General features: G+C 54.4%; 1 protein-coding gene across 11 annotated transcripts in view; it reads left to right on the forward strand.

Annotated features, from left to right (window-relative positions):
• The window catches only part of PEBP4 (phosphatidylethanolamine binding protein 4), a 70,602-nt gene that overhangs the window by 27,076 nt on the left and 20,180 nt on the right, over positions 1–23,346 (forward strand). For all 11 annotated transcript variants that reach the window (XM_065659365.1, XM_065659369.1, XM_065659367.1 and 8 more), the window contains one exon: positions 8,171–8,269. In XM_065659365.1, the coding sequence (XP_065515437.1) occupies positions 8,171–8,269 (99 nt within the window). The remainder of the gene's footprint in view (positions 1–8,170; positions 8,270–23,346) is intronic.

Below are 23,346 nucleotides of genomic sequence, written 5' to 3' on the forward strand. Positions count from 1 at the left end.
GCCGGCACGGTCCCCGGGGAGCAGCGCCTCACCGCCCCACGCTGCGGCCCCCTGCACCCCTGCGTGGCCCCGGGGGTGGCTGTGGGTCCCTGTGGCCGGGGCTGGCAGCGAGGAGGGGTGGAGGGGTTCAGGAATGAGACATGGGGATGCTGCGGAATTCGTAGGAATAGGCACTTTTCCTGCTGTTGCTCCTGGAGGGTGTCAAGCCAGGGATTTGCTGTTTCGAGTTAGGGAAACAGAGGTAGTGGTGCGATCTGGTGGCCATGGAGGGGTGCTGGGCCTGCTCAGCATCATCCTGTGTCTCCCTCGCTGCATAGGGATGAGCATCATTCCTAAGAGGAGCACAGAGCAGCGCTTGGGGCAGAGCCTGGCAGTTCCCCACATCAGCCGGGTCCATGTCTGGATCCTGGTGAAGGGAGAGATGGGAGGGGGGATGGCGAGGAGCTCAGGAGGCAGCACTCATCCCCAGTGAGCCCCATTTCATCCTTGCAAAGCCCATGGAAACATCTGCTGTGACAGTGGCCACATTGCTAAAGAGGGGAATTATCAGGTCCCTTGGCATTCCCACAGCCAGGGCCTGTCCTGGTCCTCAAAGCCTCCCACCTCCTCCCCCTTTCTCTGTGGCTGGTGTGGTGGTGGGATTTTGGAATCATCCTGAGTGGCAGGAAGGTGCGGTTGGAGCAGTGGGATAATCCACTTCTGCTGAAGCTGCCTATGGAACCCTTCTTTATTTTTATAGAGGAAAATCGAATCCAGAAAACAGGACAACTCATCAGTCCGTCTCCCAGGGTTTCAGTGTGCTCACAGGATTCTAATAGTATTAATTATTAGTTAATTTGTGCTTTGGCAATTCATTGGTGCTGAGCTCTGATTTAACACGGGGACAGCAGTGCTCAGTCTGCTCTTGCATTGCCATCCATCCTGCAGGCCTCTAGCCCTTCCTCTTGGGTACCCATCGATCTCCCCGTCCCATCTGCCCTTCCTCCCAGCTACCTATCCTGTCCCATCCAAAGCAGCCTGACATCTCCTTGTTGTCCTCCTCCTCCTCCTTTATTCTGTTTTCTCTTCAACCTCCGGCTACTAGACCCTAAAGCTCAATCTGTTGCATGTGTCTCTGGGTGCTATTTGTCTGTATGGGTGGGAACAGCTGAGTAAAGGGCTGCCAGGATCATCAGCTTGGACTTACAAAGCAGAGGAGCTGGTCCCTCCTGGGTGGCCCTGGATACAGGAGCATCCCTGCATCCCATCCCAGTGCAAGCATCTCTCCATCCCTGTGCGAGCATCCCTCCATCCCTGTGTGAGCATCCCTCCATCCCTGTATGAACATCCCTTCATCCCCATGCAAGCATCCCTCCATCCCTGTGCGAGCATACCTCTATCCCTATGCAAGCATTCCTCCACCCCTGTGCAAACATCCCTTCATCCCTGTGTGAGCATCCCTCCATCCCCATGCGAGCATCCCTCCATCTCTGTGCGAGCATACCTCTATCCCTGTGTGAGCATCCCTCCATCCCTTTGCTAACATCCCTCTATCCCTGTGCGAGCATCCCTCCATCCCTTTGCGAACATCCCTCTATCCCTGTGCGAGCATCCCTCCATCCCTGTGCGAGCATCCCTCCATCCCTGTGTGAGCATCCCTCCATCCCCCTCCATCCCTGCCAGCTGCAGCCCCACTTCCCCAGATAATGAGAGTGAGTTTAAAAAACTTAAAGCCTCTTCCTGCACGCTGGTGACTGACACAAATGGAGTTCATATTTAATCATCTGTTAACTCGTTGTCTATTATAGCTCTTTAATAGCACCATAGATATTCTTAATGAAGCATGATTTAAGGTATTTACAGCTCTAGGACCGACAGACATCACTCACAGTGTGCAGGTAATGAGGCGTAAAACAGCTCTGGAAGCCGTAAAAATGGGAGAGAGAGAGTGAGGAGGGAGCAGCAGCGAGGAGTTGGGAGCGGAATTGTGCCGGGTTTGTTTTAAAATGTTTAGGCATTTAAAGTCATTTCAGCTTTCCCGAGGTGTCTGGGAGCGCAGGGTTCAGCAATTCCCAGTGCTGGTAACCCCTGCTGTGCCGGGAATGGGCTCAGCCTTTGTCCCCCCAGGCCGGGACAGTGGCCGCGGCCACTCCTTCCCTTGCACGGATGGGAGGAAGTGGTGCAAACCCCTTTGAGGGTCCCCAAGGGCCGTGTGGGTGCATGAGCTCTTCCAGAAGTGATGCCCAAAGCCGAACCTGCCTGTTTTGGGGTGCATTTACCCTCGGTGGTGCTGGTTGCTTTGCCCGCTCAGTGGGGGGCTGATGACCCTTGTTTCCAAACACCACCCTGACCATCCTGTTGGGTGCTTACTTGGGAATTTTTCCCCCTTTTTCCCCCTCCCCCCTAAAAAATAATAAAATGGAAAAAATCCCACCCAAAGCCCCAGCCAAGATTTGAAAATAATTTGTGACGGAGGTGCCATCCTGCATCAAAATATTGTGTAGGAAATGTCAAATGTCACCAATCCATGTGTCCCCCCGTGTGACAGTAATTGCCTTGGAAGGCTGCGCTCTGCCACCGCGGCCGCTCGCCGCCGCCTCCTCCTCCTCACTTCCCTCGAGTCCATCCCTGTTCCCTGCCTGCGGAGCAGCGCTGCCGGCCCCGCATCCCCAGCCCAGGGACAAGCACTCATTAGCTTGTCCCCGAAACCGTGCGTCCAAATGGCAATAAATAGCTCCTGGGATGGAGGGGGGGGAGGAAGCAACAGCTTGGAAGGGATTTGGGGCATTAATTCCCTTTTTGCTGGTTTCTCTTCCGTTTTCTGAGTTTTTCTGGCTGGAAGATGGGCAGCGGTGGGGCTGGAATGTGCCACCCCATTTGCCTGATGTGTGGTGCTCAGTTTGCAGGTGATGATGATGATGGTGATGATGATGGTGATGATGAAATGGACCTCAGTTTTGGGAAACCCAGGGTGTGATCCGCAGTGGGGTCTCTGAGCAAGGAACCTGTTGCTCTTCTCCCTCCCCAAAGTGATGCAGAACCTCTTGCTTACAGAACCTCCGTTTTACAGCATCATGGACCCTGGGAAAGGTTTATCCCATTTTCCCCCTGGATTGCATGAAGTAACGCACCCGTTGCAGTTCTCTTGCGAGGAGCTGGTTTATTCTGCTACGGGAGAAAACAAACTCTTGTCCTTTCACAGCAAACAAACCATTCCAAGCCCTTCATCTGGGAGCAGCCCCTTAACGTGCTCGCTTTAACAACCCGGGATTAATCCGTTCTCATTAGAACATCAGCCCTCATAAATATTTGGCCGGCTTCGCTGCGGCGAGCCCCGGGGGAGAGCCAAGGGATGGGGAGAGCTGCAGAGTGCTGGAAAGTCAATGAAGTTCCCTTTGGCAGCACAGGGATGGGGATGGAGCTGGGTTGAGCCTTCGGGAAGTGCTGCTTGTCCCCTTGGGCAAGTCCTGCGGAGCAGGGTTGATAGTGCTGACCTGTTTGTTTGCGAGGGGAGAAGGAGTGGAAGCGGCGAGGCGCTGGTTTAAAATAGGCAGGTGAAACCCTGCCGTGCTCAGCAGCAGTCTCCCAACGGCGCAAGGACGGACTCGGCTGCAGACGGTTCCCTGCCTGCTGTTAGCCACCGAGGAAGGAGCTAGAAGCTCTCCTTGGCGAAGCGTCAGCAGCAGAATTGCTAACGATGCGCCCGTTATAGAAACTTTGGAGTACTGGGGACACGCCAAGAGAAGAGCCCAGATTGACTCTGAGCTCTCAGCTGGTGCTCGCAGCGCTTCCCCCTCGCAGGAGGAGCAGCGCTGCCTTGACTCTCGCAGCGGAGGGGTGCAGGCTGGACCCCCGAGCCGTCAGCCGGCAGAGCCGGGAGGTTGTTCCCCAGGATGCTGGGCCCGTCCAGGAGCCCCTGCCCCGCTCCAGCAGGTTGCTTTGAGCGTGTTTAGCTGCGTTGCCACATCCCATCTCTGCACCAAAGGGCCTGGCCAACCTTGGTTCGTATTGTCTCGTGCCATCAGTCACCCTCATTGCAGTGAGATGCTATGGCCCAGTGCAATGAAGAGCTTCGGGCCCAGGGCAGGCAGAGGGACTTCAGGCTCTGATACCATCTTGATCTGTCGATGCTGTGGTTTGCTTCTACAGCAGCTCCTACCTTATAGATTTATGGAATGGGTTGGGTTGGAAGGGAGCTTAAAGCTCATCCACTTCCAACCCCTGCCACGGGCAGGGACCCCTTCCACGGGCAGGGACCCCTTCCACTGGAGCAGCTTGCTCCAAGCCCCTGTGTCCAACCTGGCCTTGAGCACTGCCAGGGATGGGGCAGCCACAGCTTCTTCTCTTGGCACATTCCTCAGCACCTGTAAAGGATGTGGATGGCATTAGGTCAGCCGGAAACCTCACTTATTCCCTTGGTGAGGGGATGCTTTTGCTGTGAGCACTGTAACAGCGCTTGTTCCGGGCAGCAGAAACAAGGAGCAGTTAGAACAGGGATGGACCAGCTGGGGAGGATCCAGATGGACTTCCCAAAACCAACCAAACCCATTTCTATCCTGTGCTGGGAAGCCGGCGCCAGGCTGGGGCCTTGCTGGGGCTTTGCCAGTTTTCCTTAGTTTTGTGATTGAATCCCTAAGGCGAACGGGACCAGCAAAGCTGGGCACCATCCGGCTTCCCTTCAGCACCAGGAGAAAGTGCATTTCACACAGAGCAACTCCGTGCCCTGCAGCAGGCATGCCAACGGGATGGGGCTTTGCTCCGGCTCCATCCACAGCCAAGTGTGGGCATCCCTGGTAGGACACAGCCCCACGGCTGCCCCGGCGCTGCCGAAAACGCTGGGGCTCTGCATGTGTGCTGCTTCCATGTGTGCTGGTTTCCAAGGAAACCACTTGCTCTACATGTGTGTCGCTTAACACCCTATTTGCTTTCATTTGGATAAGTCTTTAATTCCTGTGCAGCCCCGGCTCGGCAGGATCTATGGAGCTGTGTGTGTATCCTCAGCGCACAAATCCCTCTCCTGCCTGCCTGCCTCCTGCAAAGTCCCTGCCTGCTCGGAGCTAGCTTCCTAAACCTGTGCCTAATTGGAATAGCTGCTTCTTCCTGCAGGAATAATGGGATCTATCGCGGCTGCTTCCCTCTAGAAACAATTAGCAGGGAAAACACGACGCGCTGTCATCTGCCACCGGCTCTGCCGCTTTGGCTCCGTTTCGGGTGTTGAAGCAGGGCAGGATGCCTGAGCCCAGCGATGTGGGGTGCAAAGCTGGGGGGGAAGCAATGGATCCAGCTGCAGCACTGACCCCTTGGGGAAGGCGGCAGCTCATGGGGATGGTTAAAGGTTGGTTGTGAAAGGCCTGGTGAGAGGAATGGCTGGGAGAGCAGGGAACGGGGACCCTTGGAAGGGGGGACCCATGGAAGAGTGATCCTTGGAAAGGTGACCTATGTGTGAGCCCAGTGGTGACCCTGTCAGTGTGACACTAGTGGGATGCACCGTGTGGAGAGGGTGATGAGTTGTTGGGGCTGCTTTGCTACCCCTAATTTTCAGCTGTCTAAACCCAAAATGGCTTTTTCTTCCCTCTCCCCCTGCAATGTGAGATGCTGCCCGTATTTTCGGCTCTAAACCCACTTTCCTCCTTCCCAAAGCTCCCCGGGGCTGCTTCATGCTTGTAAAGCTGAGCAGCTCCTGTGCCACTCCGGGCTGGCTCCTGTTGGAGCCCTGACAGCAGCTAATGCTGTTAGCCTGTGTCGAGGAGGGATTTCAGTATGAAAATACCCCCGGCACTCCGACTGCTCCATTGCTTGCAAGGCAAAACCAGCCCAAACCCACCCAACCTGCATCTGGGGATGTGGGTCTGAGAGTTTGCCTGGGTTTGGGGGTGATTTGGGGCTGATGGGGGGGATCGGTGCAGCTCGGCTGCTCGCATGGGATGCGCCAGCACCTAAGCACCGGGAGATTAACTCGGGTCGTGGAGGGCTTTGCTATCTTTAGGTGGAAGGGGAAGGATTGTGCCTCTTAGGGTGGCCTGCAGGTGATGAGAGAGGAAAATCCCTTGGTCCCAGCCCGGCGCGGGGCCACTGACCCCAGCTCCCATCCCTGTGGGGGTCTGGCCTCGCCAGCACCTTTCTAGGCCACAATCTGTCCCGCATTGGGAGCCTGCTGTTAACTCCCCTTGCTCTCTATTCTCGTGTTTGCTGTTATTTTTTAACACTTCTTTTTTCCCCCCTTTTTTTTTTCCTTTTTCCCCCCTTTTTCGTGCATGAAAGCACTACCCTCTCCCCAGAGCCTGCCTGGAGCGAAGGCATGGTCTGTACAACTGCAATTATTTCCAAGAACAGATGGAGTGAGGAGCAGAAAGTCTGTTAATAGTAATAGAAATGCTACATGTTAACCTGGACAGCACACGATGACAGTCCCATGACTACACGTTCTGTTCCCACCAGCTGGGCTCCCGAGCGGAGACGAGAGCTTCAGAAGCGCCGCGCTCGGCTCCGCACCCTCCCCAAAGTTAGAGCTCAAATTCCTTCACACTTCCAGAGCAGGGATTTGGGGTTGGTTTGGGCTGCTTCTCCCCCCTCCTCCTCCTTCCCATTAAGCGCCGGCAAGGAATAATGATGGGTTTGATCCGGGATGCTCGCAGGGATGCAGCTGGGAGGAGCGCGGGGAGGGAGGGGGCAGCTCTGCTCCGAGGTCCTCATGCAGTGGCATCATCACAACCCCTTTTCCATGAGCACATCTGTGCGCATCACCCCCCCCCCCCCCCCCCAAATGCAAATCATGGAATGGTTTGGGATGGAAGGGACCTTAAAGCTCCATCCCCTGCCACGGGCAGGGACACGTTCCACTAGAGCAGCTCGCTCCCAGCCCATCCAACCTGGCTTTGAGCGCTGCCAGGGCTGAAGCGCTGATCCAGGCAGGAATCGGTGCACCAGGGCAGCAGCTCCCTGCTGGCTGTGCTCCCAGGCAGGGCGCTTGGGTGAGGCTGGGATTCTCTCGGTGGCTGTTGCGAACCGTTTGCTAAATGGGTTGAAATCCCCGTTTTCTGGTTAAACCCGTGCGGGCTGCAGGAGGGGCTGTGCCATGCCCGGCACCGCTGGGCTGCAAAGGGAAGGGGCTACAGGGGGTATGGAGCTATGGAAGAACCCCAGTGCTCCATTGCCCCATTTGCTCAAGCAGGGCTTGGGAAACAAGGCAATGGGGTTGTCTCAGCCCCTTTCACCAGTCTCGCTGTGAAAATCCCTGCCTGGTGTCACAAGGGACGGGGCGGGTTAGGCACAGAGCCCTGGCTAATTTCAGTGGGAATTGCATGGCTAAATCCTCCAGCCCTTTATGAAACCTCAGCCTCGGGCCGGCTGGAGCAGTGCATGGCACCGCTGGCGAGCTGACAGATGCACCTGGAGGTTTTATTAGGATATAGAGCCCTTAATCTGGGTGCTTGCAGGATAAGCTGGTGCCTGGGGTCCTGCCAAATCCTTTGAGATCAGCAGGTTTTCTATCCACAGCCTCCAGAGGTCACTTCAAACCCAGCTCCATCCTCAAGGGACCGAAATATCCACCTTGTCTCATAGCACTGATGGCACCTTTGGGGGCTGGACACCCTCAGTGGGGACCTGGGGTGGGCTTTGGGGTCTTAACCAGCATCATCTGTGAGTCCTGCTCCCTTTGCCTGGTTGCCATCGCCCAGAGAGGTACCTGGCTGCATGGTGAGGCAGTGGCTTTGCCTTCTTGCAGCACTCCTGGAGCATCTTCTGGTTAGGTTGGGGTTTGTTAGGTAGAGCTTAACTCCTTGCAACCACCCCCATGGGGACTGGGGTGTCCAGGCTGTCCCCAGCCACCACCCCAGCGCTGGAGCTGCATTTGAATCCCAAAAATTCCCCATTCCCCTCTCCAGGGATCACAGCCCTTGGCAGAAGTCCCCTGTGCTGTGGCGCGTCACTGCCCTGCGCCTCCGTAGGATGCGGTTAGAGGATGGATGGCAGGGGATGAAGTCCTCTTTGGTGCCTTTTATCTGGAGGTAGCCAAAACCTGCCTTAGTCTTCCTCTGTTTGAAGAGATTTTGGTCATCTCGAGTGGGTTTGTGAGCCTTGTGTTCCCCTGGTGCACGTTCACCGCTCGCCTTCTGACCATAGGCTCACGGAGTGGTTTGTGTTGGAAGGGTGCATGCTCCCATGCTCACAGCTCTCTCCTCTCTTGCAGAGCAAGAAGTACGTGCTGATGCTGGTGGACCCCGACGTTCCCAGCAGAGCCAACCCCAGGAGCCGCTTCTGGAGGCACTGGTTGGTCACCGACATCCCTGTGAGTCCCCCCTGGACGGGTCCGTGTGTTGGGGTCCCAGCAGCTCGCGGCATTCCCAAGCTCTGGGGCGCGTTGTGTGCGGTTGGGTTCCTATGGGACGCGTGCTCTGTCGGTACGGCAGCGTCTTGGTGAGATCCCAAAGGATGCGAAATGTAAATGGTGCTCGGCGTGTAGGTAGGGGAGTGCTTCCTCAGGCTATATAGAGCAAAACTGGTCCAAAAATATTGCTGCTTGGGTTTGTTCCCTCCTTCTTCTTCTAAGGAAAGGCTGGAAAAACGCTGCTTTGAAAGCTCCCCACCACCGCTTTGCTCTGCAGGCACCGGCGTTTCAACCACCTCTTGCGCAGCTTTGGTTTTGGGGTGGAGAAAAGCAGTTTTGGTCAACGTGGTGCCAGATTTTCCCTTGGGGGTGAGAAACGCATTTCCGAGCTGGGGAAGCAAAGAGGGGGGAAACGGCTTTGGGCTGAATTCCTGCTGCATCCCGGTTCTGACATCCTGGTGTCCGCAGGCCAAACGGACCGGATCTCACTGCTCTGCTTCCAGAAAGCTTTTGGAAGCTCAGTTTGTTCCTTGGCTGCTTGCTTTTAGCATTGAAGAGATGAGGGGTTTGAGCCCTGTATCAATCTAGCGAATAATCTTAAGTACTAAAGTCTAATTAAGATATCAATTAATTTGCAGCGTGCATTTAACAAGAAATATCTCGTCATTCTCCTCTATTATTCTCCGAAATTACTGCTAAGGGCTTTTTGTACAGATACCTTCATTAGGCTTTGTATTGTTAATGGGAATATTAAGCAAATTAAAATTGGATATTAATACTTCCCATGCAGTTCATAATTGGCTGAAAACCATAAAGCATCGGGAAGAATTGCAGAGATTTGTGTACGGGGTTTGGGGGGGGGTTTATCCCTTAAATCCTTCACAGGAACCTTCGGCATTGCTAACAGCAGGGTCCTGAAAGTCTCTCATTAGTTCTAATATTTACTCGATGTAAAGAAGCCCAAGCTCTTGGTTTCCTTTCTGTACCCAGGTCCTTGCGAGGCAGTCGCTATGGCCATTTCTGTGGGTTTCCTTGCTTTTCAGCTGAGTATAGGATCATTGAAGAAGGGAAATGAGGGATTCAAACCAGTTCTCCGGTGCAAATGGAAGGCGCTTTTTCTCCCCCTCGCAACCGGGTGGTTGAGTTTGAAGTATAAAAGGTCGGAAAGCTCCTTGCTGGGTCATGCACGAGGGGGAAAAAGGGGGTTTTGGGGCAGGAGAAGGGCTTTCCCACCTCCAGTTGCCTTGGCTCTGGCAGGTCTGGGGCTGACCCCAACCCCAACTATTCCCTACCATTTCCTATCATGATATAGAGATACATATATATAAGCAGGGGGTTGGACTTGATGATCCTTATGGGTCCCTTCCAACTTGAGATATTCTATGCTTCTATCATATATTGTATATTAAATATAGAGATGATATATAAAAATATAGATAATGATATATATATCCCACATATATAGAGTGTGTATATATATCTCTCTCACGTACCCGCACACATATATGCATATAAATCTCCTTTGCACCCAATCCCAGCATCACCCTCACAGGGCACCAGGACAGAACCATCTTGCCCCAGCCCTGTGGTCGGTCCTCACTATCCGGGATGCAGAGAGGGGGGTCCCAGCATCCTCCCCCCGGATCATTCCCGAATCTCTTCCGCGATGCCGTCGGCTCCCTGGGCTCAGACACATGGTGTCTCGTTGAAATGCAGATCGTTGGGGGGTATATGGAAGTCTTGGCTCCGAGGAGCTTCAGCTGACAGGCTTATTTGCACACTGGCTCTAAAATAACCGTGTAGGCTTTACATGACACCTTCTGTTGCTTTGGTGCAGAGAGGGGCTTGCAAGTGCCTTTCTCCAGGAGGGACGGGGCAGCCGGCGCGATGGCTGGGGGCTGTGAAAGCATCCCATCACCCCAGCATCACCCAGGCTTTGGCATCCCCCAGGTTGGAGGGAAGCAGCCCTGGCAGCCCTAAACCCCATCCTAGGTGCTGCAGTACGTTGGCACGTCCCCAGGGTTACGTTTCGGCTTTCAATCTGCTTGCCCGGGTGGGTTTTTGGGGATGGAGCATCCCCATGCCAAGGGTGCCGCTCGCCGTTCCTTACCCGCCGCTGCTCCGGTTGTCAAACGCGAGAGATGCTTTCACTCCCATTCAAAATAATTTAAATAAAAATGTTGCTACAAAGTGGAATAATATCTTTTGATGAATGTTTTTAAAGCCCTTTAGGTTTTCATGGTAATTTGCAGTGTAAAATTATTTAGAGATAAGAGCCAAATTAGCTCTTATAGGCGGAGGTCGATATGTCCCGTTATCCATGCAAGCAGTGTTTAAATATAATCAGCCTTTACTCTAATGCAGCATAATTGTTCATTTGAAATAGCTTTTTTTTTTACTTCTCCTTTTTTTTTTTTTACTCCATTCAATGAGTCATTAAAATATTCAAAGGATAATGCAGTGAATTGGAAATGAATTTATCACATTATCCTGTATATACTGTAGAGCATCAGGTAACCAGGCAGAGTCGGAACCAGTTTACAGAGCAATCCAGTAAACAAGGCTTTTCATTTTGTATTCAGCGGGGGAAAGAGAAAAGAAGGGAGAAAATACTGCCCTTCAAATGGAAAGCTTTCCGTCTTTATTCCCCCTCCTCGGGGAGGAGGAAGGGGGAGGGCGAGCAGCGAATTTGTACTCCACTAAAGCCTCGCTGCTTTAACTTTATTTTTATCAAAATATGTTTGTAACAGAAAGTCGTTATGGAAACCAGTTCTGCCAGCCGGGAGGAACCCGGCGCCAGGCTGGAGCCGAGCGGGACCAGGCACCGCGGGATGGGGAGACTGGTGCTGGGTCAGCCTGGAGAAGAGAAGGCTCCTGAAGGGGAGACCTGAGAGCAGCTCCAGTGCCTAAAGGGGCTGCAGGAGAGGGGCTTGGGACAAGGGCCTGTAGGGACAGGCCAAGGGGAATGGCTTTAACCTGCCCGAGGGGAGACTGAGCTGAGCTCTTAGGCAGAAGCTCTTCCCTGGGAGGGTGCTGAGGCGCTGGCACAGGGTGCCCAGAGAAGCTGTGGCTGCCCCATCCCTGGCAGTGCTCAAGGCCAGGTTGGACACAGGGGTTGGAGCAAGCTGCTCCAGTGGAACGGGTCCCTGCCCGGGGCAGGGGTTGGAGCTGGATGAGCTTTAAGGTCCCTTCCAACCCAAGCCATTCCATGATTCCAAGTGTGTCGGATGTGGTTGCAGTAGAACTATTCCCACCCCATCACCATGGCATTGAATATCTCCCCCCGCAGTGCATGCACTGCGGTTGCTCCCATGGCTTTGCAGAGCAGGGTGGGATTCCCTTGGGTGCTGGACCTGTGCAGGTGGGTGCTGGGGGCCCAGAGCATCCCTGCTTGGTCCCAAAGGTCCCGGCACCACCAGCATCTTCGCCTGCTCCTGCGGTTGCATTTGTCAGCGCGTCTCTCCTCGCCGGCTGATAAACAGGCTCCGGGTTGCAAGTGTCACCATAGAAACAGGTGCTATCTTAAGCAAACAAGGGCTTTATTAACCTTAAAAGTTACAGGATTTTTGCACGATTAGAGCCTGGGGAGGGAGCTCCAGGGCCCGGCTGCTCGCCCAGGCACTTGGCCCTAGTGCACATCCCTGGCCCCATCCCAAAGGGACACCGGTGCTCCAGAGCTAACTTTCCCCCCCCCCTACCCCGTAGTGTGTTTATGCAGCGCATGGTTTGGGAGTCAAGTGTCTGCAATGTGCTTGGATTTAGTAAAAATAACAGAGAGCAGCTGATAATTGCTGGCTACCGTCATCCTGCTCCTACGGCTGAGCTGGGGGTGCTTTGGCGGAGCACTTGTGATCCAGGAGCATTCAGCATCCCCGCAGCACCAGCTCTGGCAGTGAGGAGAAAACTCTTGTGGGGCAAGAGATGCTTTTTAGGGGGTGAATTGATGCCAGTGGGGAAAAGTAAGAGCTTTTGGGTATCCTGCGGGCAGGAGGGATCCTCATCTGGGGAGATGCTGGAGCGCCAGGGCAGCATCCAGCATCCGCGGTCCCCATGTCCCTCGGTCACTGGCTGGCTTGTTGACACCACGGGATCAGCAATCCACTGGGATCTGCTGCCCTGCATCCAGGGCAGATGTGATAGTGCTGGGGTGTTGTTCCTCCACGCTGCTCTCTCAACTCTGCTGTTTGGTGATCGAACCGAGGGTTTGAAAGGGAAAGAACAGAGAGAAACGTTGGTTTAATTGATGGCTTGGATCCTTGGAGTAGTCTGTTCCCTGGTGAGAGTTTCTGTTGCTGCTGGTTAATGAAGCCTTTATCAAGGAGAAACCGAAGAAGCAGAAGAGGTTGCTGCTTGGGTGCAGTTTTCTTTGCTCTTCAAGCTGCTGTGGTCCTCCAGAGGCACACGGCAAGGTCGTGTCCCCCCAGAACACCTCACCCCGGCAGTGGTGGGCGCCTTGGCACTGCTGCCTTTGCCAGGCCCCGCTGCCAGCCCTTGGTGCCTGGGTGTCCCTGATGAGTTTTGTGTTGGACAGGTTTCCGGTGAGCAGGATCCCAAGTTGAGTGTCACCCGCTGTTATTCATGCTCGGCAAACAGATGGGGTTTAATTGCTGTTACTGTCAGGCTCTCAGCAAATATCACATGGAGAGGGCTCTTTGGCGAATTGTTTTAAGATAAGAGTTCACCAGCGATGTGCAGAAATCACAGATGCGCTTTAGAGAGCAAAGTGCTCGTATTGCCTTTAAACATGGCCTTCAGGCAGCAGCAGCAGGATCAGGGAGTGAGTGCATGCTGCAAAACCACCCCAGGGCCTGGGGAAGGGGAGAAGGGCGAGAGGCCAGGGCGAGCAGGAGGTGATGAAAGTCTCTTTGCACAAGTGCGTTGGTTGCACCAGCACATCTGCTTGCACAAGAATGTGGCTTTGCATAAGCACATCTGTTTGCACAAGGCTGGTGAGTTGGCTGCTGTGCTTCAGCCTCTTCACTGCACTGAAACCCCTTCCTTGTGTTTCCGTTTCCACTCTTGGAGCAATGGCACGACTCCTGGGGCCTGCCCCGCTGCCTGTCCTTGGTCCTTGTGCTTGCCTTTGCTGTTGGGGTCCATCAATCCCGGGACGGTGCATCCCTTCCTGTGCTCCTCCATGGGGGAAACTCACCCTGCAAACCCGCAGTGTGCAAGGGGGTTAATCCCAGCGCTGCATCCCTGCAAATCCCATCTTGCTCGCCCATGTGAGCTGCTCTGGGCTCTTGCAGAGCTGCTGCTCGCATTCGTGTTCGCCTGCCTTGTAATTAATGCTCCCAGGTAATTACACTCCCAAACCCCCTGAAAAGCTGCCACTAAGCAGCTCCCCCTGGGATGCTGCGAGCGCTGAAAGCACATGGGGGGATGTACAATGGCTCTGCTGTGTCTTGGGGAACGGCAGTGGGGATGGGGCTCCATTGCCGGGACTGAGCACACCTTTGCTTGCTGCAGCCTGTTTGGAAGGAGGAGGAAAGCCCCATCCATCCTGGCCTTGAACACGTCCAGGAGTAGAGAAGCTGTGGCTGCCCCATCCCTGGCAGTGCTCAAGGCCAGGTTGGACACAGGGGCTTGGAGCAAGCTGCTCCAGTGGAAGGGGTCCCTGCCCGGGGCAGAACGGGATGAGCTTTAAGGTCCTTTCCAACACAAACCATTCCAGGGTTCCATGATTCTATGGTTGGAATGCCTGCAAAAAGGTTCCTGTAAGCAGGGACTGCCTGCAGTGAGCTGCTCACGGCTTTTCCACCCAGCCCAGCCCCATCCCATGGATGCTTTTGGCTTTTTCCCCCTGCCATTGCATGCGGATGGATTCAGGGTGAAGCTGCAGTGCTGAAGCATTCAGCACTCAGAAACCCATTTGGTTTCGGGGTTATTTGGGATGTTGCACTCACTGGGAGCTGCCCCATGAATCGGTCCCTCTGCCTTCATCTCTGCAGCAAGTACCATCATCACGCAGATGGGAATGAAGGGTTTTCCCTTGATGCTTCTATTTCATTTAACATGCAAAGGCTAATAATTTGTCACAATTCAATAACGGGGAGGTTACAAACACGCTCGCTGCTGTTTAGTTAAACGATGGTTTGTTAATTAGCTGCTCTTAATGAGGAGAGAAGAAATCAGCTAAAACACACCCAAACCGGAAGGGGATATTTGGCAGATTAATTCTGTTTTCCAGCTGAGATGCTCCTGGCTCCATCCCAAGCCACGGAGCAGGTATCAGTGTGCAGAAGTGCATCATGGCACGGCTCAGCCCGGGCTGATGCTCTGCCTCATTGCCTCTCGCTCGTCACAGGTCCCCAGAACGACTTTTCTGGCTCTTTCCTGCTGCTCTGTCCCTCCAGCTCTGCAGCTCAGCTCCCTGCTTGTTAATCTAAGGTGGTTGAAGGGGGAAACAAGAATTAGTTCAAGAGTAAAGTTGTGCTGATGCAATGAGGAGTTTGGGGCAGTTTCACCCATCCCCATCAGCCAGAGCCGGGCTTTGATTTCACTGCTGACCCCAATGAGAACACTTTGCTCCCGTTGCTGCTGTATCCCTGCCGCCCCGGGGATATTTCATGTATGATCTATGGAACGAGCCCGGGGATGGGGTTTCTCTTGTCCGTATCCCCCGCGAGCATCCGGAGAACGGCCGGAGGAGAGCGTCGGCTCCGTGCGCTCGCCAGGTCTACCTTGCGGAAGAGACGCTCATCAGTGATTAATCGGGCATGTGTGGCTGTGTGGGAGCGAGTTGTGTTGGAGGAGGGAACTCCTACAGCACCCCGGTCATGAATCATTTGAAAGGCAAATTTGTGCAGTTACCAAGGGAACGGAAGAAAGGAAGGGACTTCCCTTGCCGAAATGACTCGCGCTCTGATGCGGCTGAGAAAATCGCTCCCAAAAAAAAAAAAAAAAGAAAAAGGATTTAAAAAAAAAAAAAAAGGAAAAAGAAAAAAAAAAAACCACACAAAAAACGCAGCCCCGGCTCGAAGCTGTGACTAAGCAGCACAAGTTATGTAAAGTGCTCGCTGGGAAGTGCAGGGGAGGGACAGCACATCCTGCCGCTGCCCACGGTGGTGGCGGGGGGCGGCTGCCGGCCCCCATCTCGCCTCCTTTGGGAGTGGGGGCGATGCCGCGGTGCTGGGCTGCTCCGTGCCGTGCTCACGCCGATGCTGAGCAAGGCTGGTCCCCGTCCTTGGTGCCCCTCTTGGGATGGGGCATCGTTACCAGGCTGGGAGCAGGCACCTGCATCCCCACATCTGCATCACCCTCGGCCCCCAAGGAGTTGGTGCCGCAGCCAGTGTTGCACCAGGAAAAATGTCCTTGTTCCAGTCAGTTTTGGGGTGCTCTTGGGGATGTGCGCCCCACATCACCATCAGCCGAATGGGAGTGTGGAGCTGGGCTGTCTCCATAGGGAACAGGAGGATGCAGGAAGTGATGCCGCAAACTTCACAGTAGGGCTCGTAGTGATGCTCTTGTCAGTAGGAGATTCAGCACATCCCTGCCAGGGCCAGGGCTGGGCTCGTGGCTGAGGGTGAGATCCTCTGCTCTGCTTCCCATGGGTGCTCAGGCAAGGGCCACATACTCCGTTTGGGGCTTGGCATCTAAATTTAATGCTGCTCATCCAAACTGAGGGATGCGCATCCAAACTGAGGGACGCGCATCCAAACTGAGGGATGCGCATCCAAACTGAGGGATGCTCATCCAAACTGAGGGATGCACATCCAAGGGGCATGTGCACACTGGAGGCACCAACTGCGCCTCTGTGGCAAGGGGATGCACAAGGGACCTTAAACCCTCAGAAATCAGCTTCCCTCTGAAAACGTGGCCCTGGGGCTGCGTGAGGAGAAGCAGCGAAGCCCTGCCGGGATCGGCAGCAGCGTCTCAGTGGAGCCCCAGCCACGCCGGGAAGATGCTTGGGAACTTTCCAGCTTCCGCTCGGGAGCCCCGGAGCCCGGCGGGGAGCTGCAATATCTCCCGAAAAGGGAATGCAGAGGCAGCTGCACGGTGAAGGAAAACCCTCTCCCTGCCCTCCCCTGGTGCCACAGACAAGCGGTGTCTGAGCGATTAGTCACCGCTCGCGCCGAGGCTTCCCTCCTCCACAGCAGAGCCTGTCCCCCCACACAGGCAAGCCAGCTGAATGCTGAAGTGGAGTTCCTCACACCTACCCGGGTGTAGCCTTAAACGAAGTGACAGTGCCATCAAAGCTCTCAAGTCAGGCCCCGGGAGCTGCGGGTTGCTATGGAGCCTCTGGCTTCTGAGTGGAAAAGAAAGGGGAAGCCAAAATACAGAGCGCTATAGGTTGTAATCCCAGTGCCAAACCTTGCGATGCTGCTGGTGGAGAGGGTGCAGGGGGTCTGCTCCTTGATGGAGCCCCAAAAACGCGGTTTCTGCCCCATAAAGGTGGCAACACAGGCAAAGATTTGGTAGTGGCTGAAAAACCCTGTGAGACTCCTGTATCCTGTGAATGGGGAGGGGGGAGAAAAGCACATCCCTGCATCCCATGTGTGGGGAGGGCATAACAAAACTCATCCCTGCGTCTACGTGGTGATGGGGTAGGAAAGCTCAGTGTGGCAGGAGCATCCCATAGGATCCACCCAAGGCTTTTTGCTCCCATGCTCCAAAAGATGCTTGAGCTCAACTTTCAGATGTCTTCAAATGCAGCGAGTGGGTACCAGGAGCTGAGTGCCCAAGACTGCCCATCGCTGGGGGGAGCCAGGAGGTTTGCCTTCCCTCGGGAGAGGGAAATTACGGCTTCATTCCCGTCAGGAAGAGCTTCTTTTCCCCAAAGGCGCCGTGCAGGAGGGAAGCAGGATATCATTTGTGGTTGCATGAAAAACTCGTCTTATTTTGTTTGCTTATTCTTGTCGCTTCGGGTTCTATTTAAAATTTGGGTGTTCTGAGATGGAAACTTGTTTCAAAAGGGCAAAAACGCGTCAAGTTCCAGAAAATGGTGAAATCAGCTCGATGGGGGCTGCTCGTTTCTATGCAGTTGGAAACAGTTGTCCCCCAAACCCCCCTGGATTGGTGCTGTGGACATTGCAGGATCCAGCCCATCCCACCCTCACTTGGCTGCTGCACAGAGGAGCATCCTTTGCACCAAAATGCCATTTTTTCTCCCCAGTCTCTCCACCAGGTGTGGCACGGGTGCATTCCCATGGGATTTGCAGCGATGCCGGGGCTCCTCGTCCCCGACCCCAAACGCATGTGTGGGCAGGGGCGATCGTTGGAGCCCCATCGATCCCGTCTGCCCCTAGCCCAGCAAAAGGGCCCTTTGTCGATTGAGCATCAGCTCTCCCAACAGGCTTAAAAAGATCATCTCCAAGCGAGGGCTTTTAGTTCCCAGTGATTAATTAGTGCATCGCAAATGACTCGGAAAGGAGGTGGCAGGTAAATGCGAGAGCAATTAAAGCTGCAGCGCCCGCACCCCTCCGACCCCTCTCCCGCTGCATCGACCGCGCTGCGCAGCCTCTGGGGAAGCGATGGGGGGAGCTGAGCTGGGATCGCATCCCATTGGCATTGGGAAAGAAAAGCTTTTCCCAGCTTGGGATGTGCTCCTGCCTCTCCGGCTGGGCACAGCCAACCGGCTCGCTTCTCCCCTGCAAAACGAGATGGGTTTGTTCCCTGCTGTTTGTGAACGAAGGCCGGAACAAGGTAGGAGAGTGAGGAAAACCCTCCGCTGGCTTCCCTTGATGAACTGAGCTAATTTCTCTCTTAATGGTTAGCTACTGAGCTGAATGTGAGGCTTTCCTCCTGCACAGCAAACCCTCTCCCACACACAGACAAATAGGCTGAATATTTAATTGGAATTCCTCACACCTACAGGGTAAAGCCTTGTCAGTAGAAATATAGCCCATCGCCAGCTGGCATCCCCGCACGCCACCCACCTGATCTCTTAAAAAGAAATCCCTCCCTGTCCTCCCCCCTTCTCAACACACCCACAGGCTCCCCCCATCCCCGACCGCAGGAGGATGTTCCCCTCTTGATGCTGCCCCCAACTTCCTGGGATGTCCTCTCAGGGATAGGGAGGCTGTGGGAGGGTGCCTGGGAAGCGCCTGTCCCAGTGATGCTCATTGAGGAGGCACAGCCCTCGCTGGACCAGCCCGGGTGTAGGTGCCAGGGTGATAGTGGGGACCCCGCCGTGGTCCCAGGCTGGTGGCAGGGGACCAGGAGCAGCAGAGGGCACTGCCGGTCTGTGTGCCTGCATCCTGCCGTGCCGGTACCCAAGTGATGAAAGGCTGGGTGCAGCATTGCCCAACGCTGCGGGAGGGCAGGCAGCGCACTGGGGGTGCCGGCTGAGAGTTGGGGGTGCCAGCCCTCCATTTGCAAGCCATGGAGCCATCCAGGTGGGAATGCCACCATGTCCTCTCCCAAAAATGCCTCTCCTTTCCTTCTCCATGCTGTCCTGACCAGTGTGAGGGTGTCACCAAACAGTGTTGAGTGCTGCTGGGGATGCAGGAGCTGAATCCCTGCCTGCAAGGTGTCCTCATCCCAGTGGGAAGCAGTTGGGTTGGGATGCTGGGCTTTCCCTTGTGGCTGTGGGTGCCGATAACTCATCCCAGAGGAATCTCCCAGTTCAGGTATTTTAGGGATGGCTGAAGCCGTCAACTCACACAGGCTCGCAGTCCCATTTTGGGATGTGCTTGCTTGACCATCCTGACTTTGGGATCACTGGGTTGGCACCAGGGATGTCAGCAGCTGTGGTTAATGGTCCTGCCTGCCCTTCCTCTTCTAGCTTCTTCCCAGGGATCTGCAAGAGCCCTTCCTTCATCCCAGGGTGTGCACCAGCTCCAGAGCATCCCTGGGAGATGGGGAGAGGGCAGCCAGGCTCGGCTCCCAGCAAAAGGCCTCATCCCAAGGGATGCAGAGCCTCCAGTGCCCACAGAGGAGGAGGAAGAAGAGGAGGAGAAGGGCAACAGCAGGTCCTGACCCCTTGTGAGCTGGAGTAATGCCTTTAGTGCTGCTGGGCTCTGCCAGCAAGGGCACCATTTGTATCCCCTCATCCCCCAGCACCTTCATTTGGGTTTGCACAGATCCCCTCTTTCCTCATCCCCCGTCTCTTCCATATTTGCTCTTTCTCCCTCCCTCCTCCCCGTACCTCTCTCATCCCAGGTTTCAAAGCCCCCCCCCCACCATCTCCTGCAGGGACCTGCCACCATCTGCGGATTTCTTTCCCTTTCCTGCCTTTTTTTCCTTCCTTTTTACGAAGTTTCCCCATGTCTTTGTCTTAAGGAGCCAGGTTAAATATTCCGTAATCAGTGTAATAATACACCTGGACCCGCTCGCGAGATATCTGCCTTTTGTACTGCGACAGGACATTAATAGTAATTATTCTGCTTTGTAATTGGAGCTTTAAATACTAATTCAAACAGCCAGAGGAAAACCAATTAGTGCTAATTTATCTCTATGTGTTTTGGAGAGCCTGTGTCTGTCATACTGTGAAGAAATAGGTTGGTAATTAGTACAGTTGGGTGGTAGATAGAAGTAATTATCAGATTCTTTCATGTTCTTTAAAGGAGGAAAAAAAGGCATCTAAAGGCTGCGTGCCTCTTCCTTCCCGAGGAAGCCTGCACCTCGAAGGAAGGCAGAGCATGGTCCCAGCCAGCTCCGGGCTCGGCTTGCACGAGGCTCCTGGCCAGACCTTGTGGGCACCATGTGCTATATGAAGTGATGACTGATGCTGGGAGCGGGATGCTTTGGGCACAGCCAGAGCATCCAAGGCCTCATGTGCTGGGTTGAGCTCGGGCAGGGCTGGTGCAGTGTCCTTGGAGGTGGCGAGTGGGGCTGGTGCTGCAGGGAATGGGATGGGAATGCCGGTGGCAAAGGGGTGACAGGCAGGAGGAGCTGTGTGGCCACAGGAACGCTCCCCGTGACACGCTGGGTATGGATTGCACTGTAACCGAGCCATGACAGTGTGCTTGAACCATACCCTCTTGTCTGAGCTGGACAGGTGTGCTTGAGCCAGACCCTATGCATCTGAGCCATACCATGTGTCTTGGAGCCATCATTTATGTCTTTGAGCCCTTTGATGTTTGAGTCTTTGAGCCATACCCTATGTATTTGAGCTGTACTCTATGCATCTGAGCCTACTCCATGCATCTGAGCCGTACCCTATGTGTATGAATCCTACCCTATGTGTTTGAGCCGTACCCTATGTGTATGAATCCTACCCTATGTATTTGAGCCATACCCTATGTGTCTGAGCCACAATTTATGTGTTTGAGCCATACCTTGTGCATTGGACCCAAACCTTATGCATTTGGGCCATATTCCATATTTCTGGATCCTACCCTATGCATCTGAGCCATACTTTGTGTGTTTGAGCCACAGCCTATACATTCGAGCCTTACCCTGTGCGCCCGAACCAAAACCTATGCATTCAAATCCTACCTCATGAAACTGAATACGAATCCTACGCTGTGCCTTTGAGCCATATCCCATGATTATGGAATCCATTCCGTGAATATGAGCCAGACCTTGTGCGTTTGAGCCGTACCCTATGCGTTTGGGGGGCCATTGGTCCCACTGTCCCTGTCCCCATCGTCTCCTCCCGGCGCTCTCACTTTGCTGCCCAGGAGGAAGCAGCAGGTTCCTCGAGGACACTGAGCTCTGCCACATGTTCCTTTTTGTTTCCCATCCCATTGGATAAGAGGATCTCGAGGTTTTCTGTGCAGGGAGGGTTTGGTTCGTGGCTACTTCGCTCTCTCTCCCTCCGTGTTGTGCTAGAAGAAATACATAATACATGGAGTGGTTGTTCACCCCATGAGGGTGTTGGGCCGAGCCAGCCCAGGAGTGCAGCAGGATCTGCAGGAATTCATTAATGGCCCATTCTGTGTTTCCTTTCCTCTTTAAAAAACCCAGTGGAGTTACCTTGGTAATAATAAAGTGCGCGGTTCCGGGAGGGAGGCAGCAGGTTCGGATTTGGATTACGCGGATTTCTCCCCCTCCCCTCCTTGCCCCTTTTATTCCTGCCAATTTATAATTTCTGTTTGGGGGTTGTGGGGGGAAGAAAGAAAATTATCAGCAAATGCTAATGATGGGGAAAAAAAAAAAAAAACCCACCTTTTTTTTTTTTTTTTTTCCAAGGGAGGGGAGAAAATGCCATTGGAAGTCTTGTATCCGAAGAGATGCCGGGGGGCACAATATATCAAAGAAAATATAATACACCCAGGTTAAAACTAATGATTGCCGTATAATTAGATGTGAACCATTGTGCTATAAATGTGTATTCTTCAGCGTGCTGTGATTTTACTGTAAAGGGGAGAGAGAGAGGGAGCGCGCGAGAGCGCACAAGAGAAAGAAAGACAGAAAAACACAGAACCCAGCAACATACTATAAAAAGCACTCTGTTGACTTTTCTGCTGTTTAGTATTCCTTGCCCGTACTCCCCCGGGAGTATGTAATTAGTGCTTTATGAAGAGTGCATTTAAAGCAGTTTAATATTCACCTCATTCAGTCTGAAACAATGTGATCACTGCTTAGACAAATCACTGCTCCTTACTGACATCCTCTGTCAGTACATTACCTCTGAAAAGACCTTTCAAGAGGCTTGGATGTTAATTAGTTGTCTATCATGTATAAACAGAGCAGTGAGCAGAAGGGCTGCACCAGGCCAAAGACACGCAGGGAAATACTGGGAATAGGGGGTTCTTTCTTTTTCCCTCCCCCTGCAAGGAAAATTCCCGGCTCTCTCAGCCGCCGCTCCCCCGGTTGCTGGCGCTTCGCAGAGCTCTGTGTGGCCTGGAGTGGAGCCTGGGTTTCCCTGCTGCTGGGCGCCCTCCAGGGAATGCTGACCCTGCGGCTCTGCAGGGAGCTGCTGCCGCAGCCCGGCTGCTCCATGGAGCAGCCGCTGCTCTGGATGGGCACCTGCGGAGCTGCCCTGCTGACCCCAGAGTGTGAGCATCCCAGCCCTGCATCCCAGCATACATCCCAGCCCTGCATCCCAGCCCTGCATCCCAACCTGCATCCCAGCATACATCCCAGCCCTGCATCCCAACCTGCATCCCAGCATACATCCCAGCCCTGCATCCCAGCCCTGCATCCCAACCTGCATCCCAGCATACATCCCAGCCCTGCATCCCAGCCCTGCATCCCAACCTGCATCCCAGCATACATCCCAGCCCTGCATCCCAGCCCTGCATCCCAACCTGCATCCCAGCATACATCCCAGCCCTGCATCCCAGCACACATACCAGCACACATCCCAGCCCGCATCCCAGCCCTGCATCCCAGCCCTGCATCCCAGCCCTGTATCCCAGCCCTGCATCCCAGCCCGCAGCCAAGCCCACATCCCAGCCCACATCCCAGCCCACATCCCAGCCCTGCATCCCAGCCCTTCATCCCAGCTCACAACCTAGCTCTGTACCCCAGCCCTGCACCCCAGCCCACATCCCAGCCCTGCATCCCAGTGTGCATCCCAGCCAACATCATAGCTCTGTACTCCAGCACTGCACCCCAGCCCATATCCCAGCCCTGCAACCCAGCCCTGCATCCCAGCCCTGCATCCCAGCACTACATCCCAGCCTACACTCCAACCCTGCACCTTGGCCTGCATCCCAGCCTTGTATCCTGGCCCTGCATCACAATCCCGCATCCCGGTGCTACATCCCAGCCCTGTATGCCATCCAACATCCCACAGGTGCCCTTCAAAGCAGACGGGGCCACACAGCTGAATTCCCCTTGGCTCTTAAATCCCACGTTGCCACTCCTTTTGGAAGCATTTGTTGATGCTGTGGTACTTTCTGGAGCATGGAAGCACCAGGTTCATGGCCAAGCTGCTCAGCTGGACAGAGTCGGGGTTCTCCAGCCTCCCACGGTTCAAGGTATTCCCATCAGGACATGGGCATGGCAATGCCGCAGGGCTGGGACCAGGCACCTGCCAGTGCAGGAAGGTGCTTCAATCCCGGCACTGACACCAGTTTAGTGACTGAACGCACTGAACGAGTGCTTCTGCACCTATAAAATGTGGCTCCTGACACCCACCCACTTCCCTAACATGCTTGGGAATGAATGGATGGGAAATACTATAGGAAAAGGAAGTATTGCTG

This window comes from Lathamus discolor, chromosome 22, assembly GCF_037157495.1.
Source record: "Lathamus discolor isolate bLatDis1 chromosome 22, bLatDis1.hap1, whole genome shotgun sequence".
Taxonomy (NCBI): Eukaryota; Metazoa; Chordata; class Aves; order Psittaciformes; family Psittacidae; genus Lathamus; species Lathamus discolor.